Here is a 26,469-nt window from a genome sequence, read left to right on the forward strand (position 1 = left end):
TATAATTTGTTGACCTGGAACGTGCGGGGTCATGTCGCAGTGCATAAGCGACACTGGGTTCATGCTCACCTCCTTAGACGTTAAGCGCACATAGTTTTTCTTCTGGATTCTCACCTTACTGAAGCTTTGAAGGTTCATAAGAAATGAATTGGCCAAATCTTCTCTACTAACTACTCGATTTTTGCACGTGGGATGGCTCTATGGATCCGCCATTGTGTCCCCTTTACAGAATTTGACCAACGCACTGATGAACAGGGTAGGTTTATATTGCTGAAGGGAACCCTTAATGGCCTACCAGTGGTTTTGTGTAGCATTTAGTCCCCGAACGTGGAACAGGACATGTTTTTTACTCTCCTTTTACTCGCCGTGACTGGGGGAGATACTTACCCCTGGATATTGGGAGGGGAGTGTAATACTGTGTTGGATGTGGACTTAGATAGGTCCCATCCCCCGCTGAATGGCGATAATGCCCACAAACAAGTTGATGCCCTGAAAACCTGGACAAGTGGATTGGGACTGAGCGATGTTTGGTGACTGTTGCATCCTACACATAGGGAATACTCATTTTATTCCCCAGTACACCAACTCCACACTAGAATAGTTTTCGTGCACCGTTACCATTGACACCCAAATACACTCCCCCACATACTTGGCCAAGACCTTCTCAGACCACTGCCCTTTAGAGATCACCCTTACATGGGGCAGGGTGCCTACCCCGGTCCCTACCTGGAAACTATGGCCCCAACTCCTTCCCCCTTCCGTACCGCGCTATCTGATACTATCACAAACTATTTTTCTGAGAACTGGAACACAGCTTTCTCCAACCTAATTGAATGGGACACACTAAAAGTGGTCGTGAGGGGCGCGGCGATTGGATCGTCAGTGATGGCCCGGCAGGAGGTTGATAAAAACCTGATCTCAATAGTGAACCAAATGACCGAATTGGAGTGTACAGCAGAGACTGACCCAGACAAACAGGCCACTTTACGGGACACACGCAACCAGCATGCTGAGCTCCTTGAAACTCTCCCGGTTAGTGACTATAGGGTGTTTACACAACTGAAACACACTAAGGCTGACAAGTCAGGAGCACTATTGGCCCAGATATTACGGGACAGCCCAACTCCTCCCATCATCGCCCAGATTAATATACCTAATAAGGGCATGGTCCACACTCAACTAGAGATAACTGCCTTTTGTAATTACTATAGCGGCCTTTATAACAAACCTGAGCACATTGATGACAGGTTAATGGATGAATTCCTAAATGGTTTCACATACCCATGTCTTAAAGCGGACACACAAAAGGCGCTCTCTGGTCCCATCACTAGACATGAAATACGTGATGCTATTAAAGGTCTAAAGCATAACAAGGTCCTGGGCCTCGATTTCCTGCCCATAGAATTCTTTGAAACTTACTCAGGTGCTCTTGTTCTTAAGTTAAAGGAGCTATACAAGACTGCCTTGGAGTCCAGCCACTTACCCCACTCCACTATGCAAGCCCTAGTCGTTTCACTCCCCAAACCGAGACGAGATGGCACTGAATTATCTAGTTACCGGCACTTGTCCCTATTAGCTACCGAATACAAGGTCCTCAGTAAAGTCTTAGCAAACCGACTCTTGCCTTACCTCACTACTCTGATTCACAAAGACCAATGTGGGTGCCTACCCACCTGCAGCATTCCCCTAAACCTCAGGTGTTCGCACCATATCATGAGGGCTACCCCTGCGGCGTATGATAAAGCTGGTTGTATAACATTAGACTTACGGCAAGCTTTCGATTCCATTACATGAGAGTACTTGTTTTCTGCTCTACAATGTTTTGGTCTTCCCCCTGATATGTTAAATGGGTGTGTCTGCTGTATACTGGCCCTACTGCATGAACTCGCACAAGGAGTCATATTTCACGAGAATATTCTATACACAAAGGCACGCGACAGGGTTGTCCCCTTTCCCCGTTGTTATTTGTCCTTCCCTGGAACCCTTAGCAATAGCATCGAGGTGCACAGCGGAACACTTGGGGATACCAGTAGGTGTCACCACACACTTAATTTCTATCCACACCGGCGACATAATAATCTACTTGCGCGGCCTCTCTGCCCGGGCGGAGCGCCACTACACCATTTTCTCTACATTTGAGTGTATCGCAGGCCTTGCCATTAACAAAGGAAAGTCAAATGCTTTCTATCTCTATGACTGTCCCCAGCACGCTGCTTTTTGGCACATATTTCCTACCAGTAACATATTTAAATACATATGGATACAGATATACAGGTCACAGGCAGACCAACTTGATGGTAATTTGTCCAAGGCGATTACTGCAATCCTCTCAAGTGTCTCCTTTTGGACATCCCTACCACTGTTGGTGATGGGGCAGGTTGCCATCTCTAGGATGGTGGTGCTCCCCGACTCTTATATTTTTTCGTGAATTTACCTTTAATGATTCCTCAGTCCACTTTTCGCACACTTGACACAATCCTATTAGAGCTTATATGGGGAATGGGACGCTGATGGGTGAGCCTTAAGAAATTACAGCTAGAACTCCACAAGGGCGGATTGGGGGTTCCGGACTTAAGGGCCTAATATTACCCTTGTCAGCTTCAATGGTTCAGTGGTTATAATTTTGTACAGCAGGCAGGAACATGCAGGAAATAGGATATGAGACCCGAGACTTAGAGAGGGGAGACTTGCATGCACTATTATTGCCAAAAGTACAAATCCCCCCTGCAGCGCCCCCACTACTTAAAACGGCACTCCATTGCTGAAGGAGGGCTCTGCAGTACACCTTGGATGCTATCCCATACACCAGTAACGTTCCCTTATTGGGAATACCAACCGCTGGTGGCAGACTCATGCAGGCTTGGCTACGAGTCTGGACAGATGCTGGTGTAGGAGTGGTGGGGTCACTGTTTAGAGATGGATCCCTCCTTGACCATGATGCCTTTGTACAGACCACCGGCGTACCGGATCATCTTTATTTGACTCATGCTGCTGTATCTCACTACGTTAGGAAGACATGGGCACCTCAGCGTACTGAACCTCCGCAACACGAACTGGTACAGTCACTCTACTACATGGTGGAGGGCAGCCATCTTAACAGATGGTTATATGTTGGTATCCGGTCACAAGTCTCCATCCCACTTGATAACCTTAGGACAAAATGGTCTGAGGCAACTGAAGCTGCACTGACTGATAAAGCATGGTCGAGCATTCTGGAACACCCCAAGCGTGTATCCCGAAATGCCTGGTACTACACAGATCCTACTTAATCCCAAAATGAATTAATCCCATGATCCCAGATGCACAACATCACTGCCCATGCTGCAGGTCCGAAGAGGCGGGCTTTACCCATATCCTGTGGGCTTGCTCTCATTAGACTATTGGGAAGGGGTCCGATCTGCACTTGGAGAGATCACACATATACCACTTATGGACAATATACTGGAATGTCTGTTGGGTTACTGCAGGTGCACAAGAACCTTGAGAGTTAATCTGCGATTCCTCGACCTTAACCTCATATACGCCATATGACTGATCACCACAAGATGAAAATCCCCTAGATGCCCTACTCTAGTTGCGTGGCAAGAGGAGGTGATATGGTGGTGCAGTGCTGAGAGTGCTGCACTTAGGCGCGAAGAGGCACGCGGGCTACGCAAGCACCCCATCTTAATGGAGTGGGGGCCTTATGCTGAAAGGTTTTAAAGCACTAGATCTTCACCCCACACATATCAACCCTACCTCATGAGGTATCCAACTGACTGCGGCGTTGGTCCCAAGGGCTAGTACAGGTCACAATCCCCATTATGACTGCTCACTAGGAGTGACACGTGCAGCAAATACTATGTGCATACACACACTAGGTCATATGGCATATAGGAACCGACTGGCCAGGACGGTGGGTGGGGGTTGGGGGGGTGTTTATTAACAGGGTTGATTAAGTTTATAGTTTGTATTATACAGAAGGGAATTTGCATCTTATGTATGCACTTATATCTCTTTATTGTCTGATACAGCCACAAGTTTGTCTTATTTAGTTCGACATATATAGGAAGATTTTTCACCTTTATGAAGGAAAACTGTTACGATTCAAAAACAGAAATACCATACTAGATTTGCTATGACAATTTGTAATCACTGTGCGATGCTTAATAAAGTTTGTTATAAAAAAAAGTTAGCCGATAATACAGTCTCATCTAGAACAGCAGAAAGACAATTAGTTCTAGTCAGCACTATAAGAATCAATCCGGTGACTTTCATATGACAGTTACAAAATAAGAAAATAAAAATGTTGGGCTTGTAAACAGCAGCCCACTAGTTTATAACCAAGTGTGCCATGTACATCATAATTGTCTTTTTAACATACCTTGCGAGCCAAATCTCATATAAAGTAAATCCCGGCAGCGTCTCGTGTCCCCTTGAGCTATCATCCAGTGATCTCCGCATCTGTACAGTGTGGTGGAGGTGGGTCTAAAAGGAGACCTCAATAATCTGTCCAGCGTCTCCACATCTTGAAATGTTTCTGTGGGCATCCTCGTACTTTAAATATAGGTTGCTCCATGGTCATACACCAATCTAGACCTGCCCTTCATGTCCCAAGCTTAGGTGGGGTCAAGTCTTTCCACGCTCTAACTACATCCCTTTTGACAAGAGTAAGGCCCAGAAATAGCAGATGCCTTTTATATATATTTCCTCCAATTTCCTCAATGATATGCAGCAGTGCAATCCTTGGGGATAGGGGTATCTCCCACCCAGAACCTCTGACAAACAGGCCATGTCCCCCGTCCAGAATCTACGGTGCCCTGGGCATTCCCAAAAAGTATGTATAAATGTGCCATCCGCATTGTCACTGCGGAGACATCTAGGAGAAGCTATCAGTACTGCCTTCCACAACCTATATCTTGTGGCATAGGCACGGTGTACATATTTAAATTGAATGAATCTTAAGCGTGACGCTATTGCAGCTCCACACAGAGATTCTAGTATGTCTGTCTAGTGGGCGTTGTCTAGTGGACCAAGATCCACCTGCCATCTTTACCGGAGTGAGTCCAGCGTTGTAGAGAGAATCGTCACAAGAGATCAATATATTTTGACCGTCTTGTGGTCACCCAAATCACCCATAAAGACCTTAGCCTCTATTGGGTTAAACTTGGGGATAGATTCCAGGGGCGCTATATACAGTGTTAGAGCATGGCGAAATTGCAAATACTTGTAGAATTGAGTATGCAGCATCTCAAAGTCCCTGTGGAGCTCCTGAAAGGACTTCAGAACGGTGCTGCGCATCACATCTCCCAATGTGGAGATACCAATGACATCCCAGTCATTTTATGTAATTTTTTGTGCCTGGGTATGTTCGGTGTTTCCCAGTTACTCATTATGTAACAATATTCTGTTTTGGCATGTGCACATAATTCTGTCAAATGTATTAATTTATTTATTTGCGGAGTTTTATATGTTTTTTCTTTTTTCATTTCATTAGATGGGGGTATTGGTATTTCAATGGGCATACATAGGAGTTGAAATGGACGCATGTTTTGAGTGCTCTTTTGTTAATTGACTTGAGTTACCACCTGCTGTGAGCAAGTGCTATTTCAACCTGTATTTGTCTCTTAGCTCATGCTATTTGCTGTTTGGTATAGCATTCTGCCTCCTGTGCAGTTATTGCATTACTATGCAAGAAGGACTATTTTACACCTCAAAAGTACACTCAACGGTGACACAGGGGCCAATTACGATGCAGCCTGTAAAGGCTCCGACCTCAGGTTGGAGCCTTCAGTGCCGCACCGTAATGGGCAACATGATTTACTTTCCGACCGCCTCATTATGATGGAGGTGGTCGGAATGTAAACCAGCCAATCATTCCGGCTGGCTTCCTACAGGCTCGGAGAGCCTGTCGGCCAGTGGGAAGCCGGACAGTAATCTCAAAGGCGGACCTTTACACCCTTGAGATTACAATGTACGGTTTCGGACATGGTTTCCATGCTGGCCTGTCTGACATGGAAACCATGTCGGAAAGCGTATTTGGGGGCCCCGGGCAGGGCCCACTTTGGTGCATGCACTCCAGTTGGAGGCCGAGGGGCACCTATGGAGCCCCCCTGTTGATCCCTGCACCTTGTGGCAGGCGTGCAGGTATGAACTGTCAATTAACGGCCATAACACGAGGAAATGGAGCATGCGACTGAACAGTGTTTGGTCGCACTGAAATGAGTCAGTCGGGACGGCCAACCAAGTGTCGGTCGTTCCCAGGACCGAGTCGGTGTCAGGCGGAAGCAATTTCGCCCAACATCAAAAAATAATCCCCTTACTTTCACATCGCGTTCTTTGCCTCGTACATGCATTTTCACACAAAAATAACATTTTTCTTTTACTGCCATTGTTCAATGAAAACCACCACAAAACACCTGTACCATCACCATCCCTTATACCACCACTACCTTCAAGCATTGGCGAGGCCAGTAGGTCTTGTTTTAAAGGATTATCAAACCAAAATATCACCTTGACACATGCTTTTGTTTTTATATGTTGTCACACTAAACACGGAGCTATTGGTTTGGTATTTTTTGTTCATTTTCGGCTAGTGTGTTCAGCCAGTTGTATACAACCTGACATTTAGAAACATTTTGATAAATAGCTTGCAGTTGCTCAACAAAGAAGATTTGTTCATCTGAGGTTTTGTGTGCTTTGTTCCAACGCAGGCCCGTTGGTGCAGTTTACATTAATCATGAGTGAACTCTATATGGAAGGGTTCATCACAACTCGCTGGCTAAACCGATATGAGGAATGTTCGAAGCAGCTGATGGCCTGGGTGTTAGAGGTAAGAATGCCCTTTTATTTACAATCAAACAATCAAACAGAGGGAGGAGGAGGAGTTAGTACAGTCCACCACACATCCTACCTGACCAAATGAACTAGACATAAAGGTGTGACGTCTCATTTCAGGAACATTATTTGACTCTAAATCATAAAAGTCTCCTTTTTAGAATCCAAGAACCCTCACTCACCAAGGGGGTATGCTTCTTCAGGCCATGCTCCATGTTGGGCGAGGACTGCAATACTAAATGGTCTCTGCAGATGGAGCTGCTTGGAGATCTTTTATTTTTGTTGTTGATAAAAAGACGACCTGTAGAAAGGTGTCTGGAGATAGGTGTTAGGAAAGGGCCTGGTGATAGATTTCAGTAAGGTTGAAATTGCAATGGCTTTGCAAAGGAAGCAATAGTCTCAAAAGTTGTAATTGCTAAACATGTTTACGCCATATTGCCCTGCTGGCTCATTGGCATTCACCAGGACTGATCAAAAAGATCCCTAATCTAAATATTGCCCTTCAGAATATCACGTTTTACATGAGAGATCTGTCTATAAGACAGTACACACATATCATGGACTTGTACACATATAACATAAACCAGTTTTACTAAACCGTTCCAATTGAAGACGTTAGGGTCTTGTTAAAACAGGAAGAAACATGGAATAAAAAGGCATGACATGTTTGCATATTCTGTATAATAATATAATTGTTGGCCGCAATACCAATATACACACACAACCCCGTACACAGCACACATGTGAAGTAAGGACAAACAAATATGTAAACATGAGTATGGAGGGTAGGCTTATCCTATCAAATGTCGGAAAGGGCTCGTGTAGAGTATGGTCCTACTGTCGTCCTAATAGTCAGCCTGTGCAGGGCACAATGTAAAGAGAGGTAAAAAAATATTTCATTTTTTAGGAGTAATGTATCAGCTTGAACTAGAGCTCATGCAGTCAATGGGCTGCCACTTCTCATTTCATCATAGAATCATCCAGCAGTGCACCCAGAATAGGGAGGTGTGTGTCCCTAAATAGTGCAGAGTAGGTTGCAGTCATCTTCTTAAGAGGAAGAGCCATTCCATAGAGAAACATGGGCTCCTTGCAGAGGCATTAAAGGTCATGATTGGGCATGTGTGTGTATCAGAGCCACTCACAAACTGCTTTTGCCGCCGAACTTTGGGATTGCACACAGCACTTTCTCTGCTGCATCGTGGAACAGCACGCCTCCCCACCAAACTGCACTCGCTGGTGTGAGCGCTTTCTGCAATCAGCAGAAGTAGTCACCGCTCCCAGCTGAGAGCCTTGTGGGTAGAGGGCAGCGGGGGTCCAAAGGAGAAGCCTACCGACCGGGGGACTGCGAGAACTAGCATTCCTCAGCTAGCGCAGCTGGTGCCTCTTCCCCCGGCGGCCACGCCCACCGCCTCTGGTTCATTACCTTTCGCGACACCCGCTCCGCGGGTGCCGCTCACAAACTGCTTTTGCCGCCGAACTTTGGGATTGCACACAGCACTTTCTCCGCCGCATCGTGGAACAGCACGCCTCCCCACCAAACTGCACTCGCTGGTGTGAGCGCCTTCTGCAATCGACAGAAGTAGTCACCGCTCCCAGCTGAGAGCCTTGTGGGTAGAGGGCAGCGGGGGTCCAAAGGAGAAGCCTACCGACCGGGGGACTGCGAGGACCAGCATTCCTCAGCTAGCGCAGCTGGTGCCTCTTCCCCCGGCGGCCACGCCCACCGCCTACACGGATATAAGTGACAGGATCACCACCGGGACGCGCGCGGGGCGGAGCTCGGGGCGAAGACCGGGCAAAGAGCGGGCCGTTTTAGGCCGTTCGAGAACGGAAGAGACCGGACCCGGCCACCCCCCTAAAGCTTGATTGTACCTCTCCTCCTCTCCTCCTCATTCCATCATTTGGCCCTTTTTCCGCATCCTCAAAATACATCACTAACTATGAGTAAAATGGAAACTAGGAGCAAAGCCAATTTGGCTGTCACTGGACCTACGACGCCCGCTGCTGCCCAAGGTAAAATTGACAATTACTTTTTAAAGGCGGGATCTTTGTTGATTGATGACATCACTATCTTAGAAAGACGCATTTCCCAAGAAATCGAGTGGGTCAGGAGATCATCCATGGGTATCTTAGCGATGGCAAAAACCCCTGAGGAAAGGCTGAACATAGACAGCTCGCAGCTTGGAGCTTGTGGAGGGGACCAGCCACCTATTAGTATAGATCTCTCAGAGGGAACCCTAAGTGACCTGGAAGATATGAGTCTACTCTCACTCCCACTGACACAAATTACACAACCTCCAATTACTACAAATATGGGAGAAGACACCGTACTAACTGCACAAAGCCCTAATCCACTGAGGGATGAATCGCCATCTGCAACAAACACCCCAGATATAACAGAGTTGCCAAACACAGTTAGGGGTGTAAGGGAGGGTGCAATACAAAAAAGGAAAATGGGGAAACAGAGCCACAGGGAAAGGAAGGCGAAAAAATCAAAGCCTGGGGTAACACATAATAAATTTAACATCGACAATACCATACATGATAGTTCTCCACCAGCGACAACGAAAGGCCCTCTCCTGGAATCAGTTAGCAACATTACCAGTGTACCGCCACCTCCCGTAACAGAACATAACACCGAGACAGCTGAAGAGGACATTACACTAGCTGACATAGGAAATCTGCTTAAGTCAATCCTAAGTCCCCTAGAAGCTCGCCTAATCAAAATAGAAGTGAGACTCATTAAAATTGAGAAAACCGCCTTACAGCTTATGGATAGCTGGAAATCTGGGGTTCCTTGGGGTTCGCTTATGGAAAAAGGGTGTTGTCAAACCACTTATGAAAAAAGCTAATAAATCCCCAGTGGACTTGACCAATCTCCGTCCTATCACCCTTCTCCCCGCTCTGGGAAAAATAACAGAACAGCTAGTCCATAAAGAACTTAAATCCTTTCTGGAAACCCACAACATACTCCATACTCAGCAATCCGGGTTTCGGCCTAAACATTCAACCGACACTGCCTTAATTGAACTGACCGACACCATCAAAACGCTGCAAGACCAAAGGAAGATGGCCATTCTGATCCTTCTTGACCTCACGGCAGCGTTCGACACCATATCCCATTCCATCCTGATCAGCAGATTAATGGACATCGGCATCTCTGACTCAGCCCTATCATGGATCAGATCTTTTCTCAGCGATAGGTCCCAAACTGTCGCCCTTGGCCCTTTTCAATCTAATGAGAAAATGGTTTCTTCCGGAGTCCCCCAAGGGTCCATCCTAAGCCCCCTCCTTTTTAACATTTACCTCATCCCTCTCCTCACCCTGATAGAATCATTCGGCATAACTGTCACCTCATATGCCGATGATACTCAGTTGATCATCCCCCTAGATGACAACTCCAACAAGGCAGAGCTCAATCTTAAACACTGCCTAACTGCTGTATTCCAATGGATGGACTCAAACCACCTCCGTTGCAACTCAAATAAAACAAGATCCTCCCCATCGGAAAGAACGCCTCTTTCTGTCCTGCCCTTTGGTGGCCTGACAATTCTGCTGCCCCCCCCCCCCCCAGACCGTCACTACTGCAAGAAACCTCGGGGTACTTTTTGACTCTGATCTTTCATTTGACCATCACGCCACGACCGTGGCCGGCAAATGCTTCGGCATAATCAAATCCCTGAGAAAGTTCTTCGACTTTCTCCCCCTAGACTCTAGAAAAACGGTAACAGTAGCCCTCATTCTCTCGCACGTGGACTACTGTAACGACCTCCAGGCAGGAACCAAGAAGTCCACCCTCTCCAAACTCCAAAGTGTTTTACACACTGCCGCCCGCCTTGTCTTAAAATTACCTCGCAAATCCTCAATCTCTGCAGCCCTAAAGACCTTACATTGGCTTCCCCTGCACAAGAGAATACTCTTCAAGATTCTCATCGTTGCCATTCGGGCCTTTAACAAAACAGGTCCCATCTATCTTACCAGACGCTTCCCACACTACAACCCGAGTCATTCCCTTCGCTCTGCCCAAGAAAATTTCATGACCTCCACCAGGTTCAACCTGAAGTCTAAAGGCGGTAAAACCCTAAGCACCCTGGCTATCAAAGCCTGGAAAAGTATGCCCAGACACCTAAGACTTCAGACACTTGAGAAGCCTTTTAGAAAACTTCTCAAAACATGGATTTTCAATCTTCCCGACGATTGGACCAAAGCTTCCATCTAGCCTCCCCCCTACCACTCTGCGACCTGGCTTCAAGGACTTTCAGCGCCATGATGCTCCTTCCGGAGCGAACGCCGCGCTCTATAAATACCCCTCCAAATATCCAAATATCCTTGTCCCATAGCCTCCAACACAGACCCAAAACATAAAAAGAACCCTGAGCCTCAGAAACTTGCTAAAAACAATGAGGCCAAAAAAACAGTAACATCATCAACGGCTACCAAAAATCCAAAACCAGCCAGTGACCAGGTACTTAATTCAAAGGCCAAACCATACCAACTAGCTACCCCAGCGGGTGTCTCCCACAAGCAACCTCTTAGCTCACAGATAACATCTGCAGTCACCGATACTACGAACACCCAGTCACAACATATAAGTGCATCGAAACCTTCATCAACCACTAACCACAATCCCCAGGATTCTAATAACACATTGCCAAAACCACAAAAAACAGTAACTGTAAATCTCCCACCAGAGGTAGCTGCATATACCGTTATCTTAGCTGGGGCACCCGAACTAAAACCGGCTGCAAGTGAGACAGGGGCCTCATTAAAAAATAAAGTAATTAACTGGCTATCCACATACAGACCACTTCCTAGAGGTATGACCAGCGATATTCGCATGGTAAGAAGAGTCTCATGGGTAGGAAAGACACCTAAAACAATTAGTGGCGACTGTATGCTGGTCAGTTTTAAAGAACCAGGAACAGTCTCCTATATCTGTGGTTCCTTTCCAGAGGATGAGGGAAATAACATCCACCCACTCCCTCTTTCGTTCTTCTATCCATCAAATACTCATATACCCAACGACCAGAGATGGGGACACCACCACGAATCACTGGGAAATTGGGGGGGAAACCAGGGAGGGAGGAGAATTCCCTATAACCAAATGCGAATAACATCTGCCTACCCGCCAATTTATGATGACCCCCAAGGTTGGGAGACTGTAAAGAGAAGAGGAATGGGTAGGGGTGGATTCGAAAGAGAAGTACCTTGGTCCCCTAGATATTACCAGCCACCGTTTCTACCGATCTTCAATCGATATGACTGCCTTGAAATGGTGGACTGACAGCTGGCCTCCCAAGAAAGGGCACCCATGCAAATAATAGGGTATGATACATCTAATTGTATTGACGATGGCGGCCAAAATCCCCCTAACTTCATCTATGGGGAGGAGCACTCTGATACTAGAAATTCTGGAATTTTCCAACAGAGAGTAGAAAGGGAAACCAACTTAGAGGGTACATGCAGGGGACAAGGGCCGATACAGAGGACATCCCGAACAGTCCACATAAATCAAATGGCTAACCCAATCATGAAGGGAAATAGGCACCATGTCCCCCATACACTAAAACTGCTTTCATGGAACGAGGCAGGACTGGCCAATAAAATAGACTCGGGTTCATGGGCTGAATTAATCAATTCTAAAAGTGCCTGCCTCTTCCAAGAGACCTGGGCAAGGGAGGAGCTTATTTATAGGGGCTTTGAGACATTCTCGATACAAGCTACATGGGGAGGGAGAGGCCGACCATCCGGAGGTTTGGCAATCTGGGTGGCCTCGGATCTAGGCTGTACAGCTTCACGATACACAGTGGATTCGGAAGACATGCTGGCTGTTCTTCTCGAATGGCCGGGATCTCATAAATTACTTGTAATAAATGTCTATTCCAGGCCAGTTTCCATAGCTGCCACCTCCAAAACCATTGAGGCACTGTCTTGTCTCTTAGAAACCATCCCAGAAGGCGTACCATACCTAGTAGGGGGAGACTTTAACTCGCATTTTGAACCGCTACCTGGTCTACTTGATGTTATGTTATGTTATGTTATGTTATGTTATATTTATTTTTGTATAGCGCACGGCTACTCAAAAAGAGTGTCCCGGCGCTTTAAGTAAGGAGAACTACAGCACAATAACATAACACAGTAAAAGAAAGAAGACAAGAAACAGAACGAGATAACAACGGGACGGCCTACTGGGTAAACAGCCAAGTTTTGAGGCCTTTCCTGAAAGCAAAAAGACTGGTGGCTCCCCGGAGTGTGAGCGGCAGTGAGTTCCACAACTGTGGCGCCAGCAATCCAAAGGAGCGGCCTCACAGGCGGGCTCTCTTCACTCGCGGGACAGCCGCCAGGAACAGAGATTCTGACCTCAGAGAACGAGCCGGATGGTAAAAGGCAAGTCTCTTTTGGAGGTACTTCGCTCCCATCGCATGGAGGGCTTTATAGGCCAAGGTCAATGCCTTAAAAGCAATCCGTTTGCGGATGGGAAGCCAGTGCAACGTCTGCAGCAAGCCCGCAGCACTGGCTCGTCTGTTCAGAGCAAAAATGGCCCTCGCGGCAGCGTTCTGCACGACTTGAAGCCGCTGTAGCAGATACTCTGGAAGGCCCAGGTAAAGAATGTTCGAATAATCTAACCTAGAGCCGATCAGAGCCTGCACCGTCAGCTTCCTATGCTCCTCAGACAAAAGGGGTAAAAACCTCCGCAACATCTTGAGGAGGCCGAAGCAAGTGCCCGTCACACCAAGGATCTGGGATTTCAACGTCAGCCCCTTGTCCATCTTGACCCCCAAATTCTTAGCCATTTGGGATGAACAAGACGGAGAGAACATATTAATGGGCCACCAGGCCTGCCAGTCTGGCTCCGTATCGCACCCAAAGAAGAGTACCTCGGACTTATCGGAATTGCACTTGAGGCTGTTCAGTTGGAACCATTTAAAAACAGCCCCAAGGCAATCCCGGATACTCTCCCCATCAAAATCTCCTCCTCTCTTACAAGAGAAGAGGAGCTGGGTGTCGTCTGCGTAGGATACGATCTGGGCCCCAAACGACTCCGCCAGCGCCGCCAAAGGGGTCATGAAGATGTTAAAAAGGGTTGGGCTCAATATAGAGCCCTGTGGAACCCCGACTCCCAGAGGCGGCATCACGGCGGAATCTGGGGAGGCCCAGACCGTTTGCCGGCTGCCAGCTAGAAAGGAAGAAAAACAGCTGAGCACCGTCCCCCGCAGGCCAATCTCATAGAGTCTTGCGAGAAGGCCGTCGTGGGGGACGGTGTCAAAAGCCGCCGACAAGTCCAACATCACCAGCATGGCTTTGCCCCCAGTGTCCAGAACCCCTTTAATGGTTTCTGAAACCTCTAGGAGCGCGGTCTCTGTGCTGTGATTTGGGCGGAAGCCGGACTGGGTGGCGTGCAGAATCTCGTGTGTCTCTAAAAAATTGGAGAGCACCGTCTGAACATGCTTCTCCACAATTTTCGTGAGAGCCGGCAGCAGAGAGATAGGCCTATAGTTGACTGGGGCCTTCGGATCAAGACCAGGCTTCTTAAGCAGGGGGATGACCATTGCTTGCTTCCAGGCCTGCGGTACCACTCCCTGGCTCAACGAGAGATTCAGGAGAGGGTTCGCCAGCGGATTAATCACTTCCGCAATTTTCGCCAAAAATTTGGCCGGGCACGGGTCCAGAGGCGACCCAGATTTAAGGTTGCCCATAAGCGCTAAGGAAGCAGGGGCTGAGATAGATGGAAACACAGCCAGCGTCGGACCTGGCGAGGCCCGAGGGAGCATGTCAACCTCAGGGTTGATCAGCCCCGCAGGTGCCACCGGTGGAAAAGAGTCCTGTATAAGTTTGATCTTGCTAGTAAAGAAGTTAGCAAGATCCGAAGCCCAGGATTCAGAGGGCATCTCTTCAGATGTATTGGACCGTGGAGCCATGAATTCTCTCACTATAGTGAAAATCTCCTTACAGGAGTTGGAGGCGGCTTCTATTCTCCCTGCAAGGTAGGCTTTTTTACCGAGGCAGATGTCCCGGTGGTAGGCTTTAACCGCCGTCTTATAGGTCAGCCTAGCCACAGCATCGTATTGTGCCCGCCAGGCTCTTTCGGCTACCTTACACTGCTGCCGCGTAGCCGATGGACCCTCCCTAGAGGAGGATTCGAGTTGGCAGGTTCCTCCAACAGAGGCTCCCCCTCCCAGACCATGGACACCACTAGCCGTACAGATAAACACGCTTACTCTCACTTACGGTTTGAGGGTCTGTAACGGTCGCATCGGGTATGACATCCCGAGCAAATGTACGTACAATAAAATCGGGAGGGAATCTAGACTAGATTACTTTCTGGTACAGTTGCATGCCTGGAAAAGGCTGGTGGATTTCAGAGTAACCCTTAGAGAGGACAGTGATCACAATGCCCTAGAACTAGACTATGACATCCCCTGTATGGAGGAGAGGGTGTCAAATGAACAAAAGCCCAGAGAGGGACACCTCCTAGATAACAATAGGAGGAGGATAAGATGGGAAAACCTGGCTTCCAGCGAAGATAAGCTAGCTACCCTCTACGCTGGGATTACCCCAATCCTAGAGGAGGCTTTTGATTTATGGAACTCAGATTCCACGAAGGAAAATAGAGAGGATCTCGCACAGGTACACAAGCACCTAATTAAAAAGCTTGAGGCTCACTTCTTCTGCACCAGACCTCCTAGAATTCAGGGATCGCATAAAGGCACTTGGTTTAACACCTCGTGCCGAGATGCAAAACGCGACCTTCTATCTATTATAAAAGCAGGAGGCCCGAGGGAAGAGATCCGTACCAGAAGGAGGGCTTATAAAATACATATAGCCAGCGCCAAGATAGAGTGGGATGTGCAGCACTGGGAGAATCTTTCGGAGTCCCTAGCAATAAGAGACTCCCGTAAATTCTGGAGAATAATTAACCACGGCTGTGGAGATCTTCCCCCGGCAATTGAACCAAACATTGCTGCAAGTGTTTGGCAAAAACACTTCCAGTTGTTATATTCACTAGAGGATGGGGGGACAGAACCATCGCCACCCATCATTCCTGATAAACAGGCCTCTGATCCCTTTACAGTAAAAGAGATTAGGATGGCGATAGCAGGGCTGTCCTCGACAGAGGCACCAGGCCTGGACGGGGTGCCGGGCGACCTATTCAAGCAGAAACCAGGAATCTGGGCACCCTACCTCCTAGTGTTATTTAATGCAGTGCTGGGGGGATTGAAAATACCAGATACTTGGCTGGGGGCGGAGGTGGTCCCGATTTTTAAAAAGGGGTCGCCCCTGCTCCCAGCCAATTACCGCCCAATCAGCCTCATTGATGTCTCCCAAGCTATTTGGGAGATTAATACTTAACAGGCTGCAATGTTGGATAGAGGAGACTGATATCTTAAGCCCTCTCCAGGCCGGATTTAGAAAAGGAGTCTCCACAGTCGACCAAATACTCAGACTGAATATTATCTACTGGAAGACGGTTCTTATCGAAGGCGGGACACTGTACGCGGTCTTTGTGGACCTTCGTGCCGCCTTCGATTTGGTCCCGCGGGCTAAACTGTGGGAGGTGCTGGTTGAGTTGGGTGTCCCAGGAGATATTCTCCATATCTTAATCAGACTGCACACTGACAGCTATGCCCGAGTTAGATATGGAAAGGGGGGCAGGTTGACGGACAGGTTCCCCGTTCGCAGAGGGGTAAGGCAGGGTTGCGTATTGGCGCCGACCCTGTTTTGCCTATTCGTGAACGGGGTAATAGAGCACTTGAACAGGATCCCTACTATCGATGCGCCACAATTAAACAGCAGCAGGGTGCCAGCGATCATGTTCGCGGACGACACCCTGCTGCTGTCAAAAACGCCAATGGGGCTTCAGAGGGTCCTGAATGGGTTTTTGGGGTTCTGTAACGAAAGGGGCCTGGAAATAAACCCCTCAAAGACAAAATTCATGATTCTCAACCCCAAACCCAAAAACTGCCCAAATCCCCGCCTAGGAACTACAACCCTGGAAAGGGTTCATGTAATAGAATACCTTGGCATAACCCTTAACCAGAACCTGACATGGCTGCCACACAAAACAAAAGCAACCACAAAATTAGTTCAGAGGGCAGGCGCCATTACAAGAATTGCTAAAAAAATCTCCTCTTCGTCCATTGGTACCTGCCATCCATATCTACAAAGCTCAAGCCCGGGGGGTATCACTTATGGGGGTGAGCTCTGGGGACACATTCCGTTATACACCATACAGGTTGCAAAAAATAACTTCATAAGACAATTAACTGCACTTCCCCCGAGCACTCCGCTTCTCCCCCTAAGAATGGATTTGGCATTACGACCAATCAGGAATTGGGCCTTAAACCCCTGACCTATTGGAGGCGCTTGTGAAGTAGTCAGGATCTGGTAAACTATAGAAATGAACTGCAGGAACTTCTCAGATCAACCTACGCCACAAAAATCCCCTGGATAAAGTACATCAGGGACATGTGTACGACCCTCGGAATCCCAGAGCTATGGTTTGAGCCGGAAATTGTGTCTGCAAGGCTTTCGAGAAAAGCACTTTCAAATTTATTCTATAGCGTTATGCTCCAGAAATCTTTGAATTCCACCCGAGAAGGATCCCTAACTGACACATTCATCAAGGTAAAAGACTCTTATAGCCATGAACACGTACTAGATGGCATGACACCTGTGTTCACACGGAAGATCTACATGCAATGGAGGTATGGATCTCTCCCCCTGAGGTCCCTTACTAAATCCTGGGCCGGTTATCTGGATTCAGGGGTGTGTCCAGCCTGCAACTACAAACTGGAAAGTGATCTTCACGTGGTCCTGTTCTGTAGAGCCTATAGCAGAATTAGGAGTTATTGGTTGGTCCCTCATTTAAAGAACTTGGGCTTCCGAACATATGCTCCGGCCTACAGAGTTCTTAAGACAGACCTATCGGCACCAACAGTGTTCGTAATGGCAAAATCTTTGACGGCAATGTGGCGATCACGCACAAAAATAATTAAGGACACCATAGCTGCGTGAATATCTTTTTCTAATTGTCTTGCATATTAGTCCTGATATCGTTTCGTCCTCTTTTTAAGTAAAGTGTAATTTTAGTAAACAGACTCCAACCATGAGTTTAGGGAATTGTTTTAAAATGTATAGCACATTCTATAATGTTTTTTAACTGCTTAATGATGAAAATTAATTTGTACATCTTTTATGATCTTTTATGATCGAAAAAAAGATTATTTGAAAAAAAAAAAAAGTAAGGTTGAAATTGCAATGGCTTTGCAAAGGAAGCAATAGTCTCAAAAGTTGTAATTGCTAAACATGTTTACACCATATTGCCCTGCTGGCTCATTGGCATTCACCAGGACTGATCAAAAAGATCCCTAATCTAAATATTGCCCTTCAGAATATCACGTTTTACATGAAAAATCAGGCAGAGAGATCTGTCTATAAGACAGTACACACATATCATGGACTTGTACACATATAACATAAACCAGTTATACTAAACCGTTCCAATTGAAGACGTTAGGGTCTTGTTAAAACAGGAAGAAACATGGAATAAAAAGGCATGACATGTTTGCATATTCTGCATAATAATATAATTGTTGGCCACAATACCAATATACACACACAACCCCGTACACAGCACATATGTGAAGTAAGGACAAACAAATATGTAAACATGAGTATGGAGGGTAGGCCTATCCTATCAAATGTCGGAAAGGGCCCGCGTAGAGTATGGTCCTACTGTCGTCCTAATAGTCAGCCTGTGCAGGGCACAATGTAAAGAGAGGTAAAAAAAAATTTCATTTTTTTAGGAGTAATGTATCAGCTTGAACTAGAGCTCATGCAGTCAATGGGCTGCCACTTCTCATTTCATCATAGAATCATCCAGCAGTACACCCATAATAGGGAGGTGTGTGTCCCTAAATAGTGCAGAGTAGGTTGCAGTCATCTTCTTAAGAGGAAGAGCCATTCCATAGAGAAACATGGGCTCCTTGCAGAGGCATTAAAGGTCATGATTGGGCATGTGTGTGTATCATAGCCACATTGTGGTAAACTCTGCATTCGAGAAACTAGAGCACATTGCGAGGAGCTGATATTGTTATGGTCTGTCCCTATAGTCAACACCATGTTAGTCATATTTAGAAATGGCAATAGTACAACACAGTTTGATTTTAATGACATCAAAACAATGGTATGGATGGTTCTTAATAAAATATTAAATAAACAAAGGACAGAATTGGAAATGACCAACTTGGTTTGCCTATGGTAGCAAGGATGTATTTAAATACACATGAATCAACTGTACATTTAGCTACAGTATGTTATAGACTGGTGTTTCTGGCCTGGTATTTGGTATTTTCAGATCATTGGCACACAGTAGGATTCAATGTTTGCATTAATCAGTTATAATCTGCTAGAAAATTCACAGCTGTTTAAAGTGCTATATAAAATGCATGGGAAAACCATCTCCATAGTAATGACCCACATATATTGTAATTTAGGCCATATTTATGTTCAAAATATTGTATAGAATTTTATAAATTACATGAACAATTAAATAAACAAAAAATATCAGCAAAAATGTGTTGACCAACAATGTATTGCGATACATATCATACATAACTATTTCATAAAAAGGTGAATGGAAACAGTAAAAAATAGTTTAAAAAAAGCAAAAATAAACATGCATTGTAAGAACATATAATTATAAGAATATATATACGGCTGCTAATGTAATAATGCTTCATAATATGGAAAATACATATTTATAAGTAACAAGAAGAAATATATTCTTCAAGGTTTTCCCATATATGAGATTTGATTGAAAAGGATGTTTTGGTTATTGAGTATTAAAATTGCATGCCAGTAAATGGTGATTACTAGCCCACACCACCTCTCTTGAGTAGACCGTGGAATGCTCTGCTCCCCTACACCCTGAGAGAAGCAAGAGCTACAATGTAGTATTTGGTTCCCAGTGGAGGGCAAATGTGGCTCCATTACATGTGCAGGCCACACAACTAATGGCCTGCTTTCTTACAGCCACAGGGACCCCTCCCTTGCCTTTTCAGCCATCCTAAAACACTGCTTTACCCCCTCAGCTATCTTAACATGTATTCTGGCCACTAAATAGACTAGAATACCTTTACAACGAATTTTTTTTTGTTGGCAATTTCTTTGGGGCATAGATTGTCAAAAATAATGTCTAAGCAGTCTGCCATTGTCTATGCTCCTCATGACATCATCCCTCATGATTTCGCCATTATAACTTTGCCCTCTTTATGCGGTACCTAGTTAATGCGATCCCTTAGAAATCATTCTTTATTCACAACACTGTTTTTGGAAACCACAAACTCATAGAAAACTCATACATATCTGGTACTCCAAACTCAAGAGACCCTAAGAAATACAGAGGGGGTTAAACCTTGAAACAAATTAGTTACTGGTGACGGAGGCTCTGAAAATGACCATACTATAGAAACATCTTGATAGAAATCTAGCAAATATCATGCCCAAAACCTTCTCTCGGTCAGCCAATCAGGATAAGAGAAGACTGACATCCAGTGACAGAGTATACAGATGTGTAGATGTTGAATATGTGTGTGGTTTTGGTACTTTTCCATAAAGCCCAATGGTGATACCTACAACCAATAAAAATGTTACTCTAAATCAGTACTTTACTTTCAGTTTGTTTCCGATTTCCAAAACGCATTGTACCCTGTTTATCACCTTTGGACACCCCAAAACCATGTCTGCAACTTTCATGCACAGTAGTCTGAAAGAAACAAAGATGGAATCCTTCCTTGGCCTGAATATAGAGGAAAGAAAACTTTGCATAATTATGTGAAAGTTCAGGAAAAATATGAAAGTTTAAGCACAGTTATGCAAAAAGTTAATCCATCATTTAGCACAATATTTTATGGCAAACTGCATCCTCATGTTAAATTTTAACTCAGGATGCATTTTGTGTAAAAAAAAAATGGCACAAGAAAGCAAAAGTGGTGCAAGCAATAGCCACTTTCTGGCTGTCCACGTTATTCTCACACACTCACACCCACATTTTGCCACGAACAGGCGTGATTATATAACATTGCATACTGGCATTTTTTCTGGAATTCAATGTAGCAAGCGTGATGCGAAAGTGCCAAAATTATGGAAATCACGCAATCGTATTAAATTACGCCTAGAACTAGTTCTTGCCCCAAAGAAGACGGGGAAAATTACCTCGGTTTGGAAAAGCAATGCTAAAAATCAGAAAAGCGCCATGGCACATTCTCTCGCTCAGCTAGACAGTGCAATTGAGATCTTGCTTCAACCACTAGATCCCTTAAATTATAAAAAATTAAAAAATATATAGTTTTTACATTTTCCACAAAGTTCTGAGATTTATATCTGTCAATATCTGTTTTAAGATGAACAGCTCATGCATAAATATTGATTCTGCCACAAAGTAGTGATCTGTGCTTATATTACATAATTTTCTGTGCAGACTAAGAAGCCGATTTATTATTTGGCAGACAAAGTTTACTCTGTCAGGGTGACAGATGAAATTACTCCGTCACCCTAATGGATTAACTGCCTAGCGGTTCCTGACAATGTATTAGAAATTTGCCGAACAGCTCCGTCAAACATGACAGACCATTATAGTAAAGTTGCAAAACGTTTATATTTTGAAAAACAAAATAAACGAAGGCCCTCCTCGGCATGGTATTCATCTTCCTTGGCAAGGGGGGGACATTTGGTGATGATGGACTGTAAACAGCTTTATGTCCACCCATCTAAACTGGGTGTGCAGACATATAGCCAGTCCTCCAACGGTCTTACTCTGTTGGGCAGTCAGCAAATTTTGGCCACAGTGGAGGCAGAGTAGTCTTCGCCATTGCCAAACTATGGTCTGCTTGCATCTAAATTTGGCAGGCGAATCATTATATTGATGCTAAGCAGTGGCGGCTGGCACCGACAAACGCAGTGGGTGGCAGGGGTGAAAGTCGACAGACGATGGAATAGTCATGATTAAATAAATGAATAAATAAATAACACCTATTCCGTCGTCTGTCGGCTTTCCCCCATGCTGCGCAATGCCCCGCGTGCTTACCTGTACAGGCCGCCTTCGATGGCAAGGATTCTCCATCACTATTGCGGTAGAGTGTGCTTAATGTCAACATATAAATCAGGGCCTAAATTACCTATGAATACACATCAGACATTTGGTATTTTTGACAGAATCCAGAAATCCATGCCACCATTTCCCTGGTTAGCGTTCTGGAGAACAAATTTGTTTAAAAAACGAAAACATCTTTGCATGTTTCATTATATCTTCCACCTGCATGAGACATTGATGCAGAGTTTGCACCAAGATATCGTCCAGTAGGTATTAAGTTTGGTCTCAAGAGGAAACAGAATACCAACTCCAATCCAATTACAAACCTAACCAAGGAATTCCTTGTACCTCCTTGGGAACCACCGTTGCAAATTCTGAGTTGAATTAGAAATGTCATATACCCCCAAGAGGCCTAATACAAATCCTAGGGCGTAGAATCAGGTTTTTAGGTTAAATTAATGTAATAGGGGCTAACATTTTTAGTCGTTTATTTATAGCTCCTTAACATTAAGCCCTTGTCTATCTACATGTATCTGCTATTAAGTGAAGCTAATGTTGGTCTCTGGCTTTTTATCAGCACTTGAGGACCCCTGCATCATCAAGGCTAAGTTGCTCTAACATCAGTCAGTATGTAACAGCGCAGAGATATCCCTTCGGGAATTGACTCAGGCGCTCAATAAGCAAATAAATAAATAAATAAATGTATCAGGAAGCAAAATAAGGCTGCATCCTGGACTACTTCTCAGATTATCATCCTTCGTACAGAAACCAAAGGGAAAGAGGGAAATGTCCCTTAGGTACAGGGGATGCGGGCAGAGTGCACTTCACACTTATTCTTGCCTAGGTAGTATATTGCGATTTCACCACCTATTTTAGAGTCCACTCGGCTGAGGAGGTAGCCCGGGTGTCTGGCTGCCACACCATTACGTGGGGCTCCTTGATGTACTTGATAAAATAACAAGCTGCTATCTTGACCTAAAGTTATGTTCTTACAAAAAAAGAAAAGCTGATTGTTTATGGGGGAGGAGTGTGAAGTGGTGTGGGATGTGAAGAAAACGGCACCGGAAGTTTGCTGCTTAATCACCTGAAGTTGGTGGGCAAACTGGCTGATTTTGTGCCAAAGTCATTAACGGCATTCCTAGAAGGAGTCACAGATTGTTGGGCTTGGGTCTTTTACATCCTCTTTAATTACAGTAAGACGTGGCTTGCCCAGAGGCTCATCTCTAGCACTCCTTATATTTAACATTTACATTGGGTACTAGCTGGTTCTGCACCGATATCGACTCCGACGTGGGGTCCTTACAGACTTTTCAGCATGTCTCTGGGCCAGATGATGACTTTAGGCCGAATTTCAAAACGGCTGCGAACAGGTGGGGCCTCCTGGCTTACGGCGGGGGACACCCCTTGCTATAGTATTTAATGATAAACTATGCCCAAGCACCTTGGGAATGTGTATGATGTTGAAAAAATGTTTACGGCCAAAGCCGATAAAGCGGGCAAACAGTGGACAGGAGTAAGTGGTTCTGAAGCAGAATAGAATAGATTACTGGAAAATATATGTTTAGTTTCAAGGGAAGAAATGTTTTTTGGAAAAAATGGGAGAATGTGGTATTGGTAGTGGAAGCATAATACTGCGTATAGAAGGAATTAGAGGACTGTCATTTTAAGGAAGAGATAGAAACATTAGAGGAATTAATATTAAGAACCTGTTCAAGTTGATGTGAGATAAAACCTAACAACATGGCACACGACTGGGCAACCACGGTGGCTCATGAGTTAGGAAGGTTTCATCATTTCGATGTGAGTGTGTGTGTGTGTTTGGGGGGGGGGGCAGGTGGGGTTAAAAAGATTTTAATGAAATTGGTGCCTTGTGGCCAGTGTTGGGATAACACCATGTGCTTTTTTGTCTTTGTGCAGGGAAAGCTGAAATACCATGAACATATCACTAAAGGCTTTGAAAACATGCCTGCGGCCTTCATGGGAATGCTAAAAGGAGAAAATACAGGAAAGGCAATCGTAACAGCATAAAAGAGACGGCACACCAGGGTCATTTTAGTACACATGCACATAATGGATCTTTTTCACTGTTTAACACAAACGTTTTAATTCAAATTAATGTTATTAATCCCAACGTTGCCGGAAGTTATTCTAATGGTGGCACACAATTATCTTCATCACAAAAACTGCATAATATTCCTCCCATCTCAACTCTTTACTAAAATATAAACTCCTGTCTTGTCATACTTGAACAAACACAACAGAAGCAGGACATGCCCGCAAACCCTGTGGACACACTGGGACTGATGGAACCTTCTTCACTGATGGAACCTTCTTTGAATCCTCGATCTGGAACCTCTGTAGTCCTGGACACAGGGGGGCAGATTTACAAGCTCCATGCGCTACACCGCCGTTGCATCACTTCTGTGACGCAGCGGAGGCGTAAACCATGCGCCACGTTGAGCCTTATTTACAACGTGACACATTTAAGGAGATGCATCACGTTGTAAAGCTCTGCGCCACATGAAACCTCCGTTAGGTTTCATGTGGGCGTTTCGGCGCAGGAACGCCTCATAAAAGTGACGCAGTGAAATCTACAAGATTTCACAGAGTCACTTTTATGTCCATGCTGCATCAAAACCCTGAGCCTGCTTGAAGCAAGAGTAAGGAGTGACGCAGTATGTTAGGCATAGGGCGCCCCGGAGTATTGCTGGAGCCTCGTCACGATATGACTCCAACAATGCACCGCCCTTACGCCACAGGGTGCAACAGGCATCGCCCTATCCTTGCGCCATGGTGCGCCGCATTGTAAATGCGACACATTCGTGGTGGCGCAGGGCGGGAATTGCGTGTCGCATCTATTCTGGCTCATCCCTGCTGATTTGCAGAGATGCGCCAGAACTCGTTAATCTGCTCACTGATGAATAATGAACTTCCCTGCTGAGCATTTCAATGGACCATTGTGGGGCTAGGATTGCAGGAGGGGGTTTGAGTATTGCTGGCTGCGTCCACCGTTGGTTGATTTAATTAACTTCTTGGATTGCCAAATAAATTCAATAAAGATTATTGAAAAGTAAATATTCCTCTTCCTGTCTGCAATGCAGTGAACTGATAGACTAGCAATGCTGATACAAAGACAAGGCCGCAGATGGAGCTCTTTGGCTCATAAGAGTTCTTTTGCACTACTGGTCTATGACCGGTTTTAAAGCTTTTCCTCTGTTCTTCCCAATTAAAGAATAACATGATGGGCGCTGGAAAACTCTGGGCTCTTTATCTGTACTTAATTTTACTGATTTGCCTTCATTTTCCATGTTCACTCTACTTAAGGGCCACCTCCAGGACACCTCGAGTAAGGGTCATGTGCACATCAAAGAAAGAAATGATGGACTAAAACTGAGTGTGTTGCGGCTAAATCTATGCAACATACTTAGCCGTTCCCATCCTATATGGAAGACTATTCCATCAGAGGGGCCCGGAGGCAGCCCACTCAGCACTGTGAGTAGCCCCATGGAATATTTCCATGATGAAGACATCTTAACTTAGCAAGCCTTTGGAGTAGTAACACAGAGTGCATGACCTACCCTCTGGGTACTGCCGGCTCATCTCGTTGGTTACTGAGGTTGATGGCCCAAGTAGATACCCAGTATTGGTTTATAAAGAGCCACTTGAAGGACGGGTAAGCAACACCTACACCCAGTAGTGCTGGAACCATTTTCAGATTGGGGCTGCTATCAATATTACATCACTGAAGCAGTCAAGGAAATTATGAAAAATCCAAGCATCACAAAAAGAACATCTGTAACAAATGAGCCACGTCCATTCATCAGGAGAGTGGTACGACTGCAGAATGTAGAATGTAGTGCATCCAGAAGCATACTGTGACAAATATATTACTAAAGCATGGTGAGGTAGTGCACTGTCATTTACGGACAGCACATTTTCCATTGAAATAGACTCTAAATTGCATAGACATACAGTTTTACCGATAAAACTAAATTCTGCAGAAATGATAATATGTGGAACTCAGAATTCTGCGAATATTTATCATTTGCGCATAACCAAGAAAAGTGTATTGATTTGCTTTAATCCTATTAAAGTCTTTGTTTCCATCATAATTCAGAATTACAAAATAAAGTGCCTTGTGAACTTTCCTAACCACTGATATATTTTTTAATACTTCTACAGTTCACCAAAGGTATTTAAATGTTGTGTATTAGAATACATTTTACACCCTACAACCTTTTCCCACTCCCTGTACCCCAGCAAGTTTCTCCCATGGTTCACTTGACAAAATTATCTCTCTTTTCAACCAGGGAAAGGAAAGTAAACAGCAATCTCTATTTTAAAAGAATAAGCAGCAATCTGTCAAATTTGATTAGCCTCACAGGTCACCATGCTAGCTTCACCTGTGACAGTTCTCCTGTACAGCTTGTCCCATAGCTGCCAAGGTTTGAGATTGCTTATGAGTGACATTTTCATAATTCCAGTGTAATTATGAGGGACATTCATCAACTATTTTTTTCCCTTTTTTGAAGTTTTACATAGCGCAAACTTGACCCAAAGGT

General features: G+C 45.2%; 1 protein-coding gene across 1 annotated transcript in view; it reads left to right on the plus strand.

Annotated features, from left to right (window-relative positions):
• Positions 1–23,966, plus strand: part of LOC147727409 (prostaglandin reductase 1-like) — an 841,629-nt gene extending 817,663 nt beyond the window's left edge. Inside the window, exons 9-10 of the mRNA XM_086963105.1 lie at positions 6,693–6,811; positions 23,825–23,966. Coding sequence (XP_086819231.1) covers positions 6,693–6,811; positions 23,825–23,935 — 230 coding nt within the window. The 3' untranslated portion in view covers positions 23,936–23,966. The remainder of the gene's footprint in view (positions 1–6,692; positions 6,812–23,824) is intronic.
• The last annotated feature ends 2,503 nt before the right edge of the window (positions 23,967–26,469 follow it).

The sequence above is a fragment of the Lissotriton vulgaris genome, chromosome 3_1 (assembly GCF_964263255.1).
Source record: "Lissotriton vulgaris chromosome 3_1, aLisVul1.2, whole genome shotgun sequence".
In the NCBI taxonomy this organism is placed as follows: Eukaryota; Metazoa; Chordata; class Amphibia; order Caudata; family Salamandridae; genus Lissotriton; species Lissotriton vulgaris.